This window comes from Littorina saxatilis, linkage group LG17 (genome assembly GCF_037325665.1).
Source record: "Littorina saxatilis isolate snail1 linkage group LG17, US_GU_Lsax_2.0, whole genome shotgun sequence".
In the NCBI taxonomy this organism is placed as follows: domain Eukaryota; kingdom Metazoa; phylum Mollusca; class Gastropoda; order Littorinimorpha; family Littorinidae; genus Littorina; species Littorina saxatilis.
The window spans coordinates 59,296,201-59,315,859 of NC_090261.1; the positions used below are offsets into that span (position 1 = coordinate 59,296,201).

The 19,659-nt window shown below is 42.3% G+C and overlaps 2 protein-coding genes across 2 annotated transcripts; one reads left to right on the plus strand and one right to left on the minus strand.

The window, feature by feature from the left end:
• The first annotated feature begins 17 nt into the window (after nucleotides 1–17).
• Nucleotides 18–14,044, plus strand: LOC138951917 (TATA-box-binding protein-like). The gene is made up of 7 exons (XM_070323479.1): nucleotides 18–463; nucleotides 935–1,104; nucleotides 1,723–1,902; nucleotides 7,430–7,493; nucleotides 8,661–8,764; nucleotides 9,635–9,729; nucleotides 10,731–14,044. The coding sequence occupies exons 1-7, from the start codon at nucleotides 401–403 to the stop codon at nucleotides 10,805–10,807; spliced, it is 753 nt and encodes a 250-aa protein (XP_070179580.1). The 5' UTR covers nucleotides 18–400; the 3' UTR covers nucleotides 10,808–14,044.
• A 111-nt stretch (nucleotides 14,045–14,155) lies between these two features.
• Nucleotides 14,156–19,635, minus strand: LOC138951919 (UPF0669 protein C6orf120 homolog). The gene is made up of 2 exons (XM_070323481.1): nucleotides 19,529–19,635; nucleotides 14,156–18,026 (listed from the first exon to the last, which is right to left on the minus strand). The coding sequence occupies exon 2, from the start codon at nucleotides 18,014–18,016 to the stop codon at nucleotides 17,390–17,392; it is 627 nt and encodes a 208-aa protein (XP_070179582.1). The 5' UTR covers nucleotides 18,017–18,026; nucleotides 19,529–19,635; the 3' UTR covers nucleotides 14,156–17,389.
• Between the last annotated feature and the right edge of the window lie 24 nt (nucleotides 19,636–19,659).

Below are 19,659 nucleotides of genomic sequence, written 5' to 3' on the forward strand. Positions count from 1 at the left end.
TAAACTGCACCGGAAGCATGTCTACGCATTGCACCGACGCGTTCAAGCTTCTTGTAAGATTGCGAGAAGTTCATTCGTGAATGTGGAGTTAGTCAACGTTAAATGCAAAGATACTTGAAAGTTTCGTGCAGACAATCATGGCTTTACCATGAATATCCGTGTCGATATGAAAAAGTCGTCTTTTAAATCGTTTATTGTCGAGAATAGCGGGCTTGGTTTGGCTTGCCTTTAAAAATCCAAGAAGCGCTGAAACGAAGCGAAAAGACTGTATCAGTGGCGCGAGTAACTGTATGCACGGTTACGACGGTATTTATATAAAGCGTTTTCTTCGTGCTGAAAACGGCAGGAGTTGCTTACCAGCATCAAAGCTCCAACACGTAACAGCCGACAAAACGTCAGGATGGACGGCAGCCAGTTTCCGTCCTATGTCACGGGCCTCACACCACAGCCTCCAATAGCTCAGGTTTCTGTGGCTTTTTTGTGTGTGTGTGTGTGTGTGTGTTTGTACGTGCGGCAGGGTAATGTCTGTCTAAATTTGGGGACGGTTTTGTTGGCGTGTGTGTGTCACAGTGTGGCCAAAAAAGACGTTGGGTGCATGGTTGTCTATGACAGGTTGATACAGTGACTTGGGACTGAAATTGAGTGGTCACGTTCGACAGGTTGTTACTAATACTATGAAAGGTGATTTATGTATAGTACAATACGTCGGGGATCCTTTGGGGTAGTCGTTATAGTCAGGTGTTTGCCAGGGCAGGTTCGATTGCATTTGCTTTGAAGAGGAGGACAACTCGCAGGTGCTTTTGATTTCTTGAAGTGCATTTAAATTGTATTTCATTCACTGGTGCATTGTTTTAAAAAAAAATTTATAATTAGATCTACAAAAAAGTTATTTATTTATTTTACAAATAAGAAAACCATTTCTTTTCAATTTCAGAGCCCTGGTTTGTTATCACCTGCCTTGAGTTTTAATTTTGGATCAACACCAAATCCAGTCCTTCCACCTTCAAATGCAAGCCTTTACCCATCCACTCCAGGCGGACCTGTGACCCCCATCTCACCTGCCACCCCAGCCTCTGATGGGTCAGGAATCACTCCAACATTACAGTGAGTTCTGGCAAGCATGCATGTTAGTAGTTGTCTGGGCTGTGAGAGGGAGTTCTGCATATTTTTGTTCAGTATTTTAATTGTTGTAAATTATAGTCAATCACTCAATGCTTGAGCCACATGGTTATTTTTAGATGTTTTGTAAAAAAAAATTAAAATGTTTAAATGTTGTGATAGCTTTTTGTTCAAGCTTGAAATATTATCTAACACAGCAAATCTGCTATTTGTACCCTCAGGATGTATTTAAGAATTTTAAGACAAATTTCACAAAATACGTTGTTTCAATGTTTGGCGACCAGTGTGAAATCAATTGGTCTTGTTCAAAACTAATTGGTCAGCATATTCCACTTTTGATCAGTGTGTCTGAAGTGTAAGAGGTTGCTTGAGAAGCTAGCAGTTGAAAAGAATGATCATTTCAAATTTAATTTAAAACATCAGAAACTAGTGTCACTGTCACTGTCAGTAGTGATCAACACCTACTCTAAATCGTGTTATATGAAGTGTACAACAGTACCTGCAAGGTCTGACCACTTGTGACTGTGACAGCATTGTGGCATCTAGTTTGGTTGGTCTTACTGTTAAGCTAATAGATGCACATTTGCTTTATTCTAATTTCAGGAATATAGTCTGCACAGTGAACTTGGCGTGCAAGCTTGATCTGAAGAAGATTGCTCTTCATGCCCGTAACGCTGAGTACAACCCGAAGCGGTTTGCTGCCGTCATCATGCGTATCAGAGCTCCACGTACCACTGCTCTCATCTTTAGCTCTGGCAAGATGGTGTGCACCGGAGCAAAAAGGTAAGTTGTCCAAAAAATTGTTGATACATGCCGCATGTGATATTTATATCTTTATCAATGATGGCGCTAGTATTTTTTAAAACCGGTACCCAAACTTTTATTATGCAAACAGTCCAGAAAAAAACGGTAGGCTTGTCATTGGAACCACTGAGTAAGAGTCCAACTCAGAGTACTGGTTTAATTTATTGTTTTACAAGCGAAAAAAACCTTTGTTCTAAAAATCAACCGGTAGGTCATACCGGCAGCCTATATTTTATCGGTATTTTCTCTTTTTAACCGGTAAAATACCGGTAATTACCGGTTAACGCCAATACTGCTTTATGAGTGAATCTTCACTCATAGCCATACACACACATGCTCACATTGCAGACCTGTTTACCCTACGATTTTGGCGTAGCAAACTCCGAATTTGGCACTTGTGCTACGCTGCTACGACCATAAAAATTAACTACGCTTTCTGTTCATTTTCTGCTCCGCAATTACTTGCACGCCGATCCCAGCGCCGACCCAAACTTGTCCTCGCCCGCAGTTTGACTGGTTCATGGTTAAAACCCGCCCGCCATAATGCCCGCCTAAGTTACTGCATTATTAACTCTCGCGCAGTCCGCTGTCGCACTGAAAGATCGGCTCTCCTGAACACAGCTGTTTGACCCTCTTTCGCATCTCGCTCGCAGTTTGACTGGTTCATGGTTAAAGCCCGCCCGCCTAAGTTACTGCATTATACACTCTCGCGCAGTCCGCTGTCGCACTGAAAGATCGGCTCTCCTGAACACAGCTGTTTGACCCTCTTTCGCGTCTCGCTCGCAGGTTAAAGCCGCCCGCCATTTTCGCGTCTCGCCGTCGTGCCATGTTTGCAGAGACAAATTCACAATGGACAAGCGAAAACTTCATGAAACAGATGATGAGGATGATATTATATTGATGGACAATTCTTCTGCTAAGAATCAGCCCAACTCAGCAAAAAAACGCCGTAAAGCAGAACAAAAATTTACCAAAAGCCACCATGAAGCCTACTCCTGTCTTGTTGCTTCAACAAGAGGAGCTGAGTTCGCACACTGCACGGTATGCAATTCTCATTTTTCGGTGAAACACGGCGGCCTCAATGACTGCAAAAAACATGTTGGCACTCAGGCGCACAAAGATCTAGCAGGTGTAAAGAGTGCATCCATTAATACATTTTTTGTTCGCGACGAAGCTAAGGCAGGCCCCTCGGCCTCCAGTTCCATCGACGACGATGTCACAAAAGCAGAAGCAATCTTGTGCCGGCTGATCGTCGAATCAAATCTTTCGCTTGCATCAGCTGGGAGATTGGCAAAAGCCATACAAGCTATGTGTCCTGACTCCAAAATCGCTGCAAGTAAGTACGATCTTTGTATCTATAGATGCGCGCACACACACACACACACACAGACACGCACGCACACACACAGAAAAGATCTATATACCTAGATATATGCACCTATTCTCTCTCTCTTCTTTTTCTCTCCCTCAATTTCACTCACTCTCTCTCGCACACACACACACTCTCTCTTTCTCTCTCACCCCCCCCCCCCCCCACACACACACACACACACAGTCAGATGAATACATGTATATATATAGTATACTAGAATGAATACCCGCTTCGCCGGGTAGCCGGCTTCGCCGGGAAGAAGTACTTAGAGCCGTACGCCGGCTTCGCCGGGTCCGAACAATGGACCCGCCAAGCTTAGGTCCCTCCCAGATTCGTGGAATGGGAACAGCACGAAAATGATTCAGTGGCCATAATGCCATTCCTGACCATATCGAGTCCCATCCTTGTCGACGAATGTAACCGTGTTAATCACCTTTGGAGGCGAACTCCACTCAAACAGGACTGAGCAAGTTAGAGCTTATCTCTAAGCCCTTTTGAACTGTTATGGCTTCTCAAAGGAAGGCCAGTACATAAAATTACACAAAAGCCGCCAGACCACATCACAAACAGAACTGAACAATGCACAGGTGTTCCTCACATAGAGACACACACACACACACACACAAACACAGAGAAGCCGTATCTATAGAGAGATAGATGACAGTGTATTTTTCGCGTGGCTATAAATTGATTCGACCTTTGCACTTTTACAGTGAGGATAATTTACGGGTCCAATTTACGTTCTGGACACTGCGGTGACCTTCTAAAAATAGTAACAGAACGGGGAATATCCGAAGATGCCCCCTTCATACAAAAGTGCACCATACGAAGGAAGGGAGGTAAACGCTGAAAACATGGAGAAGATGAGAAGATAAGGAAGAGTTACTTATAATGGTGAAATGAACACAAAAACCAAATTCGGTTCAGCGCTGCGCGCTGAGAGCACGTGTTGAAATATCTCATCGATGATATTGTGTCCGGGGTGTAGCTGAATACGGTGTCCAAATTTGAAAAAGATCCACCGAGAACTTTGGCTTTGGTGTGTCGGTATGGGGGCCCGGGTAGCTGAGGTGGAACCAAAATCGGTTCAGCGCTGCGCGCTGAGAGCACGTATTGAAATATCTCATCGACCAGATTTTGTGCAGGGTGTATCTGAATATGGACACCAAATTTGAAGCAGATCCATCGAGAACTTTGGCCGTGCATGGCGATCAATCACACACACACACACACACACACACACACACAGACACAAGTCGTATATATATATAGATACTAGCACAAGGGAGGCAATCTAAGAAAGAAGTGTAAGAAAACTAGTTATGTTATTGTTGTTCAATACACACACACACACACACACACACACACAGTGACACACACTATTAACTTATACAGTTTTCACTTTCTATTGCAGAAATTCAGTGTGGCCGCAACAAAGCGACAGCCATGATTAAGGAGATGGCGCAAGAGGAGTCTGCAAGCATCGCAGAGCGGATGAAAAAAGGTCCCTACACTGTGTCCACAGATGGCTCCAACGACTCAGGCTCTGGTAGCAAACAGTTTCCACTGGTTGTTCGGACGATCAACAGAGAGACTGGCCTTGTTGAGTCACAGATGTTAGCTCTTACTGTTTGCAACGGACCGGCCACTGGTAAGTACTGTGTACATTTGATTATATTCATTTTCCATTTGTTACCATGTTTTGAATTACAGGAAGGTGTACATTTTCGATGTGAAGATGCAGCTGCACAAAATTGAGCACAAGTGCCCAATGTCACTTTTTTGTTGTACTTGTAGGTTGCAGAATACAGCAAGCTGGTGTTGTGCAAGATGCTCTCTCTCTCTCTCTCTCTCTCTCTCTCTCTCTCTCTCTCTCTCTCTCTCTCTCTCTCTCTCTCTCTCTCTCTCTCTCTCTCTCTCTCTCTCTCTCTCTCTCTCTCTCTCTCTCTCTCTCTCTCTCTCTCTCTCTCTCTCTCTCTCATAATGCCAGTTGCTTTAATAAAGGTAGCAAAGTATGAAATATTAGAATATTTTTTCAAAACTTTTGATTAGAGAACAAAAAGGAAAAGATTTGTGTCGATGTGTGTTGCAGGGGAAAACATTGCCAATCTGCTGAAGGCGGAGCTAGCCAGCAACCTGATTCCCTGGACCAACTGCCTCAGCCTTGGGTCGGACAACGCCCCAGTGATGACCGGCCAGAACAAGGGGGTGTTTGCCTTCCTGAAACAGGAGCAGCCTGAGATCTACTTGTCTGGCTGCACCCTGCATATGGTGCACAATGCTGCGAAGAAGGGAATGAAACACCTGCCCTCCATAGAAGAAGCCCTTATTGACATTTTTTACTACTTCGAAAAGAGTTCAGACCGCCAACAAAGATTCAAGGGCACCCAAGCGCTGTATGACACAGGCATGCAGAAACTGATCAAGCATGTCAGCACCAGGTGGCTGAGCATCGGGAAGGCACTTCAAAGAATGATAGCCAACTGGGATGCCCTGAAGGATTTCTTCTATAACGAGAAACAGTCCAGGGGGGCGGCATCCAGCTCATACGCAGCCAGTAAGGTGGATGGCATCCTTGTCTTCATCCGATCGCCCACAAATAAACTTTACAGCCTCTTCTTGGCTCACACCTTCAAGGTTTTTGAGCCATACCTGCTGTCCTTCCAGGAAGAAGGGCCCATGATCCATAGAATGAGGAGGGACATGCTGCGTATGGTTAGAGCCCTTCTCACCAAGTTTGTCAAGCCAAGTGCTCTACTGTACAAGGGAGACTTGACAACAGTGGAATACAAGCTGACTTACAACCAGAAGGAGAACAGTGAGATCGTCATTGGAGAAGATGCGCGAGCCTTCCTTGATGCCAAAGAAGCAAACCACCTGAAAGATGCCAGAATCGCAGAATTCTTCTGCAACGTGAAGAAATTCTTTGTGGAGGTCACTGACTATCTGCTCAAGTGGTTGCCTATTTCTGAACCACTTCTTCAGCATGCAGAGGTGGCAGATGTCACCCTGCAGGTTGAGTCCAAGTTCGAAAGCCTTAGGTATTTCCTCAAGAAGTTCCCATGCTTGCTGCCAGAGACTGTGTCTGATGTCTCAGAACAGTTTTCCCTGTACCAGTCTACTGACATTTCATCCTGCCTGGCTAAGGAGAAGAAGAAGAAAGAAGATGAGTCGTCAGAAGAAGAGGAGGATGAGAATGGAGAGGACAAATTAAAGAAGGAAAAAGAACTGCGCTTGGATACCATCTGGAACAGTATCGGGTCGCTGGAGGAGGGGGCCTTTAGTGATTTGTCACTGGTGATGAGGGGGATTTTAACAATTCCTCACAGCTCGGCACATTGTGAGAGGATCTTCTCCTGTGTGCGGAAGAACAAAACTGAACAGAGAGCCAGCATGGCTGATGACACTCTGGACAGCCTTCTTGTGGTGAAAGGGTCTAAGAAAACGCCTGTCGATGCTGTTGGTGCCCTCACTGGTTCTCAGCTCAAGAACCTCAGAAGTGCATACTATCAGAGTCTGAAGAAAACAAATTGACAGTGACTGTCTGCACTTGAAAAACCTTGAATGCTGTTCTTTTCTGTTCTGTTGTTCTAAAAGATTGAATACGGTCATAGTACAGTTTGCCGATGACCTTGCTACTACTTTTCATACCCCTGCTACTATTTTTGGTTATCTCTGCTACTCCAAGACATTTTGGGGGTAAACAGGTCTCACATTGTAAAACTCACCCCAGGGGAAGCTAAAAAATGAATATTAAAAATGAAACCTATCAGTTTCCAAACCAACGGTCGAGAAATCAAATCTAAGGATACGATTGTGCACTCGAGTCTGCGGGGTCTATGCAAAAAACACACACTAACATTACCTTGTAAGCACTTAAACCCCTGATTAAATTACATATTCTTACTCCGAATCACATATAGCATTGACACAGTCTGAGATGCCGCTTTTAAAGTTTTGAATTAATTTACCTAGGTTTTTAGACCTGATTATCTTAGATTTTTAGTGGTCTTAAAAGGAGATGCCACTGTTCAGTAAAGGCAGATTGGGATTGTGTGCCAGTGTCTTCCATGATGTTTTTATTGCATACCATTGCTTAGTTGTGGTAATATTTTATCCTTCAATTTTTTTCAGTGAAGATTTTGCCAAGTTGGCAGCCAGAAAGTACGCCAGAATTGTCCAGAAGCTGGGATTTCAGGTAAGGAACTGTAACTTTTATTTTACAGTAATATGCACTATCCATTTCTGTTTGCTGGGGGGGGCGGGAGGGGGCTTTGAATTTATGAAAATTCAGGGATGGCCAAATCGCCCGGTCGCCAGGGGCGAGTGAAAATCCGCCGGGCTAGTTGAAAACATGTTTTGTGTGTTTAACCTTTAACACTACACATATTATTCTGTATTCTCTCCCCTGCAGTGAGTTATTTTCTATGATTGGCTTTGAACGTGACACTGCCTAAATGATTACACCTCTAACTTCCATTTGAACATCACCATCAATGTGAAATTGTGCATGTGGTGACAATAAACATTGAAGATCACGCAGTAACTTTGTAGTATTCCCCCCGCGGGTTAGGGGGAAGAATTTACCCGATGCTCTCCAGCATGTCGTAAGAGGCGACTAACGGATTCCGTTTCTCTTTTTACCCTTAAGTGTTTCTTGTATAGAATATAGTCAATTTTTGTCAAGATTTTAGTCAAGCAGTATGTAAGAAATGTTAAGTCTTTTGTACTGGAAACTTGCATTCTCCCAGTAAGGTAATACATTGTACTACGTTGCAAGCCCTTGGAGCAAATTTTTGATTAGTGCTTTTGTGAACAAGAAACAATTGACAAGTGGCTCTATCCCATCTCCCCCCTTTCCCCGTCGCGATATAACCTTCGTGGTTGAAAACGACGTTATACACCAAATAAAGAAAGAATAGAATGTATATCCAGGGGATGTGTGTTTACAGAAGAATTTTTAGAAGTGAAATGTGTTGATGATTGCCCTTTTGTTCCTACTAATGTTTACCCAATATGTGTATGTCCAGTTTTGTGTCTGTTGGTGTAGTATGGATGTTGGAAAACGTGTCTGTCTGGAGTACTTCAGGTGTTCTTACTTTGTATGTTTTTATGTGTAGGGTTGTTGTCATTAGTTGTTGTTTTTTTTAACAGCAGATGAACCACACTCTTCCATCCATTATTTAATTGTATGGACAATGAATTATCTTATATCAGCTCAAAACAATTTTGACATTGATTTCATATGAACACATAAGAAAGGATTTTTCATACACACATTCCTATTCAGTATTGTTATTCCTCCCTCAAAGTGGCTTCACCTGTCATGGGCCATTTGTTTCAAAACCTGATGTGTTTGTTTCAGGCTCGTTTTCTGGATTTCAAAATTCAAAACATGGTTGGCAGCTGTGATGTGAAGTTCCCCATCCGTCTTGAAAGCTTGGTGCTTACACACAGTCAGTTCTCCAGGTAAGCTCTGCTCGATTTTTCTTTGACTTTGCAAGTTTAACTGAAAGTGAATTGGTCTGTTGAAAGTAAGGTAATCATGAAATTGGTGAATTTCAGCATTTATGGGGTATTCTGAGTATCATTAAAAGTACACTGGCTGACAAAGGGGCAGATTGTCTTTGCGAAAATTTTAGCGAACCGGATAGAATGAATTTGTTAGTATCTCATGATCTTTTAAGTGATATTGACTGCATATTACAGGTTTTCCTTCTGAAAATAAGTAGTTGAGCTTTGCCTTAAATGGTGCATGGGAAAGCTTTCAGTTTTAACATGTTTTAAATTTGGTAGTTGTGTTGTACCTGTTTAGGTAGTGTAGGAAACCTATTAGTTTTTTTATTCTAGTTTTAATTGTAACACTTGTTTCACATCAAATACTGCTTTGCTACAATTTCAGGTCCTTGATTCAGCCGTAGAGATATTTTCAGCTGCTATAGACCTCCACACATGTGGCTTTAACTTTAAGCAAGTTTCTTCTTCTTCGTTCGCTCAGACAGGCACTCCGGTCCTCCTGGCAAATCCCGCTGTTCGTTGGAGGGTCTTCTCCACAGGGCTGTAGAGCTTGTCCTTCACTGGTGTGTCAGCAGGCAAGAATTCTGCTCTCAGGTTTTGGTGGATTGGCCTCCACTCGCATATGCGGACACATTCCAAAAGCTGAACTGTTTGTCACTCATCCGTCGTACGGACGGGAGATTCCATCATGCAGGAAATGCTCCACTTGAATTTTGTGTACATGTGCTGTCTAAGGTGACAGTGACCTGCTCTCAGTCTCAAACAAGTTTTATTTGTCCATATCTCATCTGACTTTAATTTGTGTTTGTTCTTCAATTTCAGTTACGAGCCTGAGCTGTTTCCGGGGTTGATTTACCGCATGGTGAAGCCAAGAATCGTGCTGCTCATCTTCGTCTCAGGAAAAGTGGTGTTAACCGGTTAGTTATACATTTTTGTATGAGTTGCATGGAAGAAGATTTGGGAAAGTGGAACAAAATCCTTTAAGCCAGAACACAACAACAACAAGAAGTTGCGTAAGGCAAAAATACAACATTTAGTCAAGCTCAGTTGAACTCACAGAATGAAACTGAACGCATTACATTTTTTCCGCAAGACCGTACACTCGTAGCATCGTCTGTCCACCGCTCGGGGCAAAGGCAGTGAAATTAACAATCCAGAAAAGCGCAGCACGCTTTTCTATATCTCTATTCCTTTTAACTCTCTGAACGTGTTTTTAATCCAAAGATTTCTTCTTCTTCTTCGTTCATGGGCTTAGACTCCCACGTTCACTCATGTTTTTAGCACGAGTGGAATTTTACATGTATGACCGTTTTTACCCCGCCATTCAGGCAGCATACGCCGATTTCGGGGGAGGCATGCTGGGTATTTTCGTGTTTCTATAACCCACCGAACTCTGACATGGATTACAGGATCTTTTCCGTGCGCACTTGGTCTTGTGCTTGCGTGTACACACGAAGGGGGATAAGCCACTAGCAGGTCTGCACATAAGTTGACCTGGGAGATCGGAAAAATCTCCACACTTAACCCACCAGGCGGTCGCGGCCGGGATTCGAACCCTCGACCTTCCGATTAAGAGGCCGACGTCTTACCAATGTAAAAATGTAAAAATGACTAAATGTAAAAATGAGGCATCATTGCAGTATTAAGGAAATAAACTTTGAAGAAAAACTTTGGAATAGCAGATGTGCTGCATAAAACCAATAATGGCATAGGCCTACCTGACATAGCTTTAATGGTAACTGGCATTTTCACACATTTCTTTGCTTTTATAAGGCTTTAATGAGAGCCAGCACACAAGTGTTTACAAGTATGTAAATATATGATTTTTACTGCGTCCTGGGTCTGTTAGTGCTTCGTTACTTCTTTTGTTGGTTCGCAATGCTGGATTAAAATCTTTTTGTTTTTGTGTGTGTTTCAGGTGCCAAAGTGCGGACAGAAATTTACGAAGCCTTTGAGAACATCTACCCAATCTTAAAGGGATTCAGAAAGCAATAGCCCATGTCCAGTGTGTTTGCAGATGGTGTGTCAGTGTGTTTGGTCATGTATGCAGATGGTGTGTCTGGTCAGGAGCTACACTACAGATGTTCTGCATTGGTCTGTTTGCTGTCCTGAACAGTAACATGGCGGCTGGACTTGAAGATGAGTGTTCAGTGTGCATATAAACAGGAAAATCTACTTGCACTAACATACGGTGTGTCCCTGTATCTGGTCAGGTGCTACACTAAAATGTGCTACGTTTCTCTGTTTTCTGTATGAAACCCAACACTACAGCTGGACTTTAAGCAAGTGTTCAGTGTACTTAAAACTGGATGGTGTTCCAGCACCTACAGATGGTATGCCCATGTACCGGGTCCAGAGCTACACTGGAATGTCCTGTATTTCCCTGTTTTGTGCCTTTGAGTTTGACCACATCATGACATCTGGGCTAGAAGCAAGCGCTCAGTGTACATAAAACTCACATGAGAATCTTCAGACTTTTGGCTGAAATCAGACTTTCTGTGAGCCACAAAGGTACAATTTCATAGCAATTTAATGATTCATGTCCACCGGCTTGGTAGGCCTAGTGGTAAGGCGTCCGCCCCGTGATCGGGAGGTCGTGGGTTTGAACCCCGGCCGGGTCATACCTAAGTCTTTAAAATTGGCAAACTAGTGGCTGCTCCGCCTGGCGTCTGGCATTATGGGGTTAGTGCTAGGACTGGTTGGTCCGGTGTCAGAATAATGTGACTGGGTGAGACATGAAGCCTGTGCTGCGACTTCTGTCTTGTGTGTGGCACACGTTATATGTCAAAGCAGCACCGCCCTGATATGGCCCTTCGTGGTCGGCTGGGCGTTAAGCAAACAAACAAACAAATGATTCATGTCCAGAATGTCTGTATTATCTAGGAATCGTGGGCCATTTCAGTCTGCTCACACTAACGGAAGTGTGTACAAAAAGAGGCATCTGTCAGTGTGGCCCTATGGGTGGTACTGTCATGGGAGGTGGACTCAAAGAAAGTATTCAGCGTACATAAAAATTGCTTACACTAAGTGCTGACAAAGAGCCGACTGCTTGACCCTGCTAGTGTTGCTCTCAAGGCAGCTGGACTCAAAGGGAGTCCTCACTGTACATAAAAATAGGAATGTCTGCTGGCACTAACAGAAGTGCTGACAGTCAGTGGGTTTATGAGTTCAATTGTGGCACTAAGAGATTACAGTCATCAAAAATGCAGGCGGGCAGTGGCTAAAAGTGTGCTTTCTTTTGTACTGGTATTTGGCTTAACCCTTTCTACCCCACCGACATTGACCAAGTTTGTTTTAGCCGAGACCAGCTGTGCTGCAGCAGGTCACTCAGAATTGTAGTAACTGTGTATCAACACGCTGGAATGCAGGCGTTAGATGGACGTTACAGGAAGCGACTAAAGCTAATACTGTAACAGTCTGAGCGGATATATCCGTACCTGGTCAGATAGAGCCATATGAGTGGGTATGGATATATTCGTACCTGGGAGACAATGAGTTAATGTGTGCTTTCCTCCGTACTGGTATTGTCGGAAGAAGAAGCAGGAATTACAAGTAAACCACCGAAAGGAGTTGCTGGCTGCAAAATTATGGCTGCAGTTTCAACGTTCTGCTGTATTAAGTGCAGGCTTCCCTTGTTGTCTTGAAGCAACAGATGTGTAGGTGCTGATCTGAGATTGGATTGTGTGCGAGTGTGGTGTGTGTGTGTGTGTGTGCGTTTCTTTTGCTGAATTATCCAGTCAGGGGTTTTGAAGGACACAGTACTCCTAAGCAAAGCTCAAGGGTTTTGAGTAAACCCAACCTGAAGGTTCTGACAAACCAACAATGCTCAGATGCAGGGCTACATTGGAAACTGGCTGCAATTTTGGATTGTATGAAATATTAATGAATTTTTGTGTGTGAATGATCTTGATTGTGTTCTGAGATTGAGAAACTTCGACGTTTTCTTTCTGATTGCTTCTCCTTTTTACATTTGGGTTATTCTTCAGAGCTGTGTACCATTTTTCCGACCTTGATTTTCAGTCCTTTAAATGTTTATAACATATTTTAAATGGCAACAAGAATGTATCCTCTTTACTTTTTTTATAGTTAAACTCCAGTTAGATAATGATACAGACATGCAACAAAAACATATTATATATTTTTGTCTTCTTTTAAAAAATAATGTGTTCAAATCCATTTCACAACCTTTGGGTTTCCATGTTACGAAGTTGAAGTACTTTATAACCCTTGTGATTTACTGAATGTAGACAAAATATGCAAGTATGTGGACTGAGTGGTAACGCACTTGCGCTCGGAAGCGAGAGGTTGCGAGTTCGACCCTGGGTCAGGGCGTTAGCAATTTTCTCCCCCCTTTCCTAACCTAGGTGGTGGGTTCAAGTGCTAGTCTTTCGGATGAGACGAAAAACCGAGGTCCCTTCGTGTACACTACATTGGGGTGTGCACGTTAAAGATCCCACGATTGACAAAAAGGTCTTTCCTGGCAAAATTGTATAGGCATAGATAAAAATGTCCACCAAAATACCTGTGTGACTTGGAATAATAGGCCGTGAAAAAGTAGGATATGCGCCGAAATGGCTGCGATCTGCTGGCCGATGTGAATGCGTGATGTATTGTGTAAAAAAATTCAATCTCACACGGCATAAATAAATCCCTGCGCCTTGAATATGTGCGCGATATAAATTCCATAAAAAAAAATTTTTAAAAAATCCCTGCGCTTAGAACTGTACCCACGGAATACGTGCGATATAAGCCTCATATTGATTGATTGAAGTATTTCTAATTCCTTATCTGCAGGTCAAGGATATATATATATATATATTGAACCAGGTCTTATTAGTTAAATCAATTTGTATGGTTAAAATGTCTCAGCTAAGTAATTAAATATCAACTTTGTAACATGGTTTCCACTGGTACACAGCTCTGAAGAATAACCAATTTATTTAATTTGTGTGAGTTCATGATCTGATTCTGAATCTTTTAATAAGATTAAGAGCATGGGACATCCAAGGAAATGAGATGTAATTGTCAACTTCTTTTCATGTTCATGTTACTTTCTGAGTTTCAAAGTTTCATATTTTCCAACAATTTCTTTGTTCACCAAGTAATATTGAACATTGCTATGGAAAACTCTGTTGTCATTAAGATTTGGTTTGATTGTGGCGAAGGGTGAAGTAAGCATGTGATTAAAAATAAAACAAAATTTGTTTGTAAATAAATACACTGCAAAAGTGATGCCATCCTGTTTGTGTTTACTTGAATGTTAAAAAAGAATCTACGTGTGTGTTCACGATTTTCCAAATGACAAAACTCGACTAGCAGACATTGCTCAAGACTTGGCTGTCATTCATGTTTTAAATATTTTATTGCCAAACTTACGGCACGCAAACAAAAAAGTACTTACTTTAACAACAGCAAAATTATCCCCACTTATTCTGACATTCATGATTCAAACAGGCATTTCAAAATCTTTTTTCAGGAATATAACACAGCACACTTTCTTTACACTTACAGTTTAAAAACGGCATTATGTTTCAATGGGGAAAAAGTGACAGATTTGTGAAGCTGCATGCAACTCCAACATTTCACACTAAAACATTAACCATGTCACAAGAAAATTCAAGGTACCGCCCTTCCAGCAAAAACAATCTGTCCAGGCTTTCACATAGAATAAGAGCATTCTTTCATTTACAGGACTGGGAATGATACGCCTTTCGTCGTAGATACGACAAAGTCCTTTTCTAATTGTGTTTATTTATTTATTTATTTATTTATTTATTTGTTGCTTAACATCCAGCCGACTACGCAGAGCCATATCAGGACGAGGAAGGGGGGGATGAAGGGGGCCACTTGTCAAGCGATTCCTGTTTACAAATGCACTAACCCATTACTTGTGTCCCAGCAGGCTTTAGTAAAACTAAATTAATACCTACTGGAAGATTACCAGTTTCCAGTATGTTAAAATAGGCTTAACCTATCTACTGCTGGACTTACATCAGAACACTAACAGATTAAACTATACATGAATCGCGAGACAAGCGGCAAGAGAAGAGATTTTTGGAAAAAATACAGGTGAATGAGCAAGAAGGCAGAAAAAAGAAAAGAATTCATGAAGAAAAAGAGAGCATGACAGGAAAGAGGAACCAAAAATCTACCTAACAGCAAACTAGAAAGCTCCTGCGGTTCCAAAAACAGGAGGGGCCTTTAATTTCATAACCGCAGTGCCCCACTGCGGGATTCTAATTGTGTAAGAAAAGAGCCTCCGTGTGCCCTTAAAAATGCTTGAAACGCAACATTTTCCCCGTCAGTACGCCCAAACCACTTTTCCTCGTTCCCAGGCCCGATTCAGACATAAACGAAAAATCTGCGTGGCTGCATTCTATGTAGCAGATTGATTCGGGTGTCTGTTACAAAATAAACTGAACAAAGACTTCCCAGACTGCACAGGACAAAGCCAGGCTGTGGATAGTTGTCTTGTATTGAAGTTGAAGGATGCTTTTATCCGAGGTAAAAGCCAGGGTTGATGATAGTTGGCTTGTATTGAAGTTGAAGGATGCTTTTATCCGAGGTAAAAGCCAGGGAAATATAGCGGAAAATGCACAAGTTCCATTGGTTTTATTATTTGCTTTCTTCACATTTGCCAAAGCCATAATAATGTACAGCTTGTTAATGTTATAAAAATGGAAATAAGATATACTTGATATTAATTCAAAAGCATTTGTAACAGTACTCTCTCCAGTTAGTGAGGCAGAAGGGGACTTAGTCGACCAAAAGTGGGTGCATTCCCTGTAGGTGCACTTCAGGTAGGCGTTTTCCCCGTATATTCTACACAGCAGGAGTTAGAACATCACATGTGTTAAACAACTGACAAGACAGCAATTCTGTGGCGAGTGGTCACATCATTGTGGTGTAACGTGTTGTTCTGAGCTGAAGGCGAAGCAGCCGCATCAGTGTTGTTACATGAAGTGCACCTACAGGGAATGCACCCACTTTTGGTCGACTTAGACCCCTTCTGCATTAGTGAGCTATGCACAAAAATCTTTGTTACAAAACAACGAACCTAAACAAGGTCAGTGGTTAGATTGCAATAACTCAAACTGACCCCTCTCTCTCTTTCTCTCTCATCAGTTCAGGCTTTCACACAAGTCATATGATGGATAGTAATTGTAACTGTCCATGATACTTCGGAATCCCTCCCCCCCTACATACCCACCCCAGGCAAATGATTGGTGCCCTCAGTTTTAGGTCATTTACAATTACATGCAGTAAACTGAGTAATGTAATCATGCTTTCATATTTGAATAAAATGGTAACACATACTTTGGACAAAATAAATATGAATGCAAGATTTGGGGTCAGAAACAACATTTTGGCCATATTGGCAGTTCACTGTCAACTTGTGGCCAACATGGCAGTTAACTGTTAACTTGTGGCCAACATGGCAGTGTGGCACCCAAAATTGGGACAATACCCAATGTTTACAAACCTAGCTCGGACAGGCAGTTATGCATTAAGTCCTTACATGTGTGAATTTCTGTTTGAAAAGATTCTTCCGAACAAAAGTTAATGCAAGTACAACAGAAATATTGAATAAAGATTTAACTTGCTTTTGGAGCAAAGAAATACAATGGATCAGATTGATTACTTCATTCCCACCACCGGCACGGTTGGCCTAGTGGTAAGGCGTCCGCCCAGTGAGCGGGAGGTCGTGGGTTCGAACCCCGGCCGGGTCATACCTAAGACTTTAAAATTGGCAATCTAGTGGCTGCTCCGCCTGGCGTCTGGCATTATGGGGTTAGTGCTAGGACTGGTTGGTCCGGTGTCAGAATAATGTGACTGGGTGAGACATGAAGCCTGTGCTGCGACTTCTGTCTTGTGTGTGGCGCACGTTATATGTCAAAGCAGCACCGCCCTGATATGGCCCTTTGTGGTCGGCTGGGCGTTAAGCAAGCAAACAAACAAACAAACTTCATTCCCACCAACAACCTCCCAACCAAAAAAACACCACAACTTTGTGAATAGTTAAAGCCTGTATGGACAGCATATTGGCAAGATATTCCTCCTTTTCATGAGTCTGGTTCCAGCTGTAACCAAAAACATCTGTGGGCTACACAGGGGACTATCAAATCATCATCCATTCAAAACACATTTTTCTCAAATATTCTTTTTATTACTCTATCATTCCATTGCTGGGAACTTCGGTTCACTAGTGAAAAGCTAGCTCACAGCAACAAGAGTCAAGCTGACCTCTTGCCATCTCCGCTGGACTACAACCTAAGAGGATCTGAGAATCACAAGTCCATGGCAGTGTTCTACCAACTGAGCTACAAGACCACAACCATTGTTTTACTGAACAATCGTGTTTCGATGAACTCTGGTGTGTGTCAAAAGGAAGTGTCCAATCTATCAAGGTACAAAACTGTTTCCAAGTATCATGGACAGTCACAATAAAAATTTAAACAAATTAAAAATGGATACACGTGCTTCAAATCCGTGTGTACGGCACACTCAGGCATCATCACAAAACACAGTTTACCTTTCTCACACACCAATCTCAATCAATAAGGCAAGATATTACATTTACACGATGATCTCGAACACAAATTTCAAGACCGTCATGAGAATAACCCACCATATGGACTCTTCTTCCTCTTCCTGTTGGTTGTCCTGCACTGGTGATTTCCTGTTCGTCCTGGACTTGCCCTTAGTGTTGTCTTTAGAATAATCGTCATCATAGTCATGATCAAAATAATGGAATCTCTGAAACAGCTGCTCATATTCATCCACCTCCACCTCCGTTATTACCTTGATGTCTAGCTTGTAGGAGGACTGAAAGTGAAAGGGGTGTGCATACAGTCCGATCCCGATGGGTCTGCTCATGAAGGAGTGAATGTCCACTATCTCCACACCACAGCTATCTGATTTCAATTCATAGTCCGTGAATGTGGGGTGAAGTGTGGTGCCTGAGACATACAGGTCTACGTCCCCCTTCAGGCTGTGCAGCTCCAGGCGAAGCCATCCTTCTCCGCTTAATTTGTAATACGTGAAGTTTTCAGCGTATAACACACCACTGACAGTCTGGACGGAGTCAGACACTACCTGCTGGGAGAAAAGAGCCGCACTCCACAGTGTTGTCAGCATGAATGCGTAGAAGTTTGTGAAGGAAGGCCAGGTCCTCCACAGCTGTCGAAATTCCTGAGAACCCATGGGATGGATGCTGCAAATAAAACAAACATGCCGGTTATAGGTTTATGTACTTGTCAGCATTAAAAGCATAACACCCTTCTACTTCTAGTTGTTTTTTTTACTAAAAGAAATTAGACTTCTTAAAAGGAAAATGGTGTTAATAAAACTGCATTTAAAACATCACAACTGTAAATCGTTCTGAAATACATAATGTTATGTTATATAAAGTCTTATATCGCGCGCGTATCTCCAAACTCGGACTCAAGGCGCAGGGATCTATTTATGCCATGTGAGATAGAATTTTTTACACAATACATCACGCATTCACATCGACCAGCAGATCGCAGCCATTTCGGCGCATGTCCTACTTTTCACGGCCTATTATTCCAAGTCACACGGCCGGGTATTTTGGTGGACATTTTTTTATCTATGCCTATACAATTTTGCCAGGAAAGACCCTTTTGTCAATCGTGGGATCTTTAACGTGCACACCCCAATGTAGTGTACACAAAGGGACCTCGGTTTTTCGTCTCATCCGAAAGATTACCCACCACCTAGGTTAGGAAAGGGGGGAGAAAATTGCTAACGCCCTTACCCAGGGTCGAACTCGCTTCTGAGCGCAAGTGCATTACCACTTGGCCACCCAGTCCTTGTCTTCCCCAACATGTGGAGCACACACACACACACAGTCATGTATGGCAGTTACTCGATCTGTACCGTACACGAGTCATTAAGTCCTTTCTTCAGTTAGGCATATGTGTAGGTAGTAGGGAAAATCAGTTTAGGCCTTGCTGCCTTTTTTTTAGACCCCTCATTACATTCCAAATTGTATTTGAGTGTGCATGATAATGTATGCTTAATTTTAAACTTGTGTGACAATTGCATGTCCCTCATAATATACATGCAGGCTTATATATATCCTCAGTGGTTGTTCTGTGTCCAGTCAGTTCTTAAGTTAATGGTTTGATTGGTATTAATAGCCATTTTGGTTTTGTCAGACAGTGAGTTCCAAACTGGTGCAACTCTTTTCAGTGAACCATATGATTATTTGATCAACCAGGGGTGATTCTAGGTGACCTGCTAAATGTTATAGCAGTCAGGCTGGAACCCTTTTTGTTAGTCACTATAAAAGTAACAACAACAAACTAACATTTTGAAATAAAAATATCGGGGTGACTTATTCTAGAAATGACACTTATTTTTAACAATTAAACAATATTATACCATGTTAAAATACTGATAAGCCAATTTCGTCGCTGGAGGTGGGTGTACCTAGCTGCTGGCTCATGTTGATATCCATTTCCTCCACATGTCTGTTATCATTTGCTAACAGTCAGCAAATTAGAAATAACTCATAACATTGGTTTCTGTAAACTGAATCTAGTATAACGTAACGTTTCCCGTTGTTCTTGTGTTTTACATTGTCAGGGGAAAAACAAAATATTGGAGTGATTATTCCTGCGATATCAACAGCAGTGAAAGCCAGTGAAAATAATGTTCTAATTGTTATCAGTTAACAGACCACATGTATACCTTTAAAGCGAAACTGTGCAGTAACGCCCCGCAAACAGGAAAAACAATGTTCCAACCCCCGTTTCGTCTGTTTCCGATTTTGTTCTTCAAGGGCAAGTAATGCACAACCCCAAGTTTTGGTGTACGTGGGT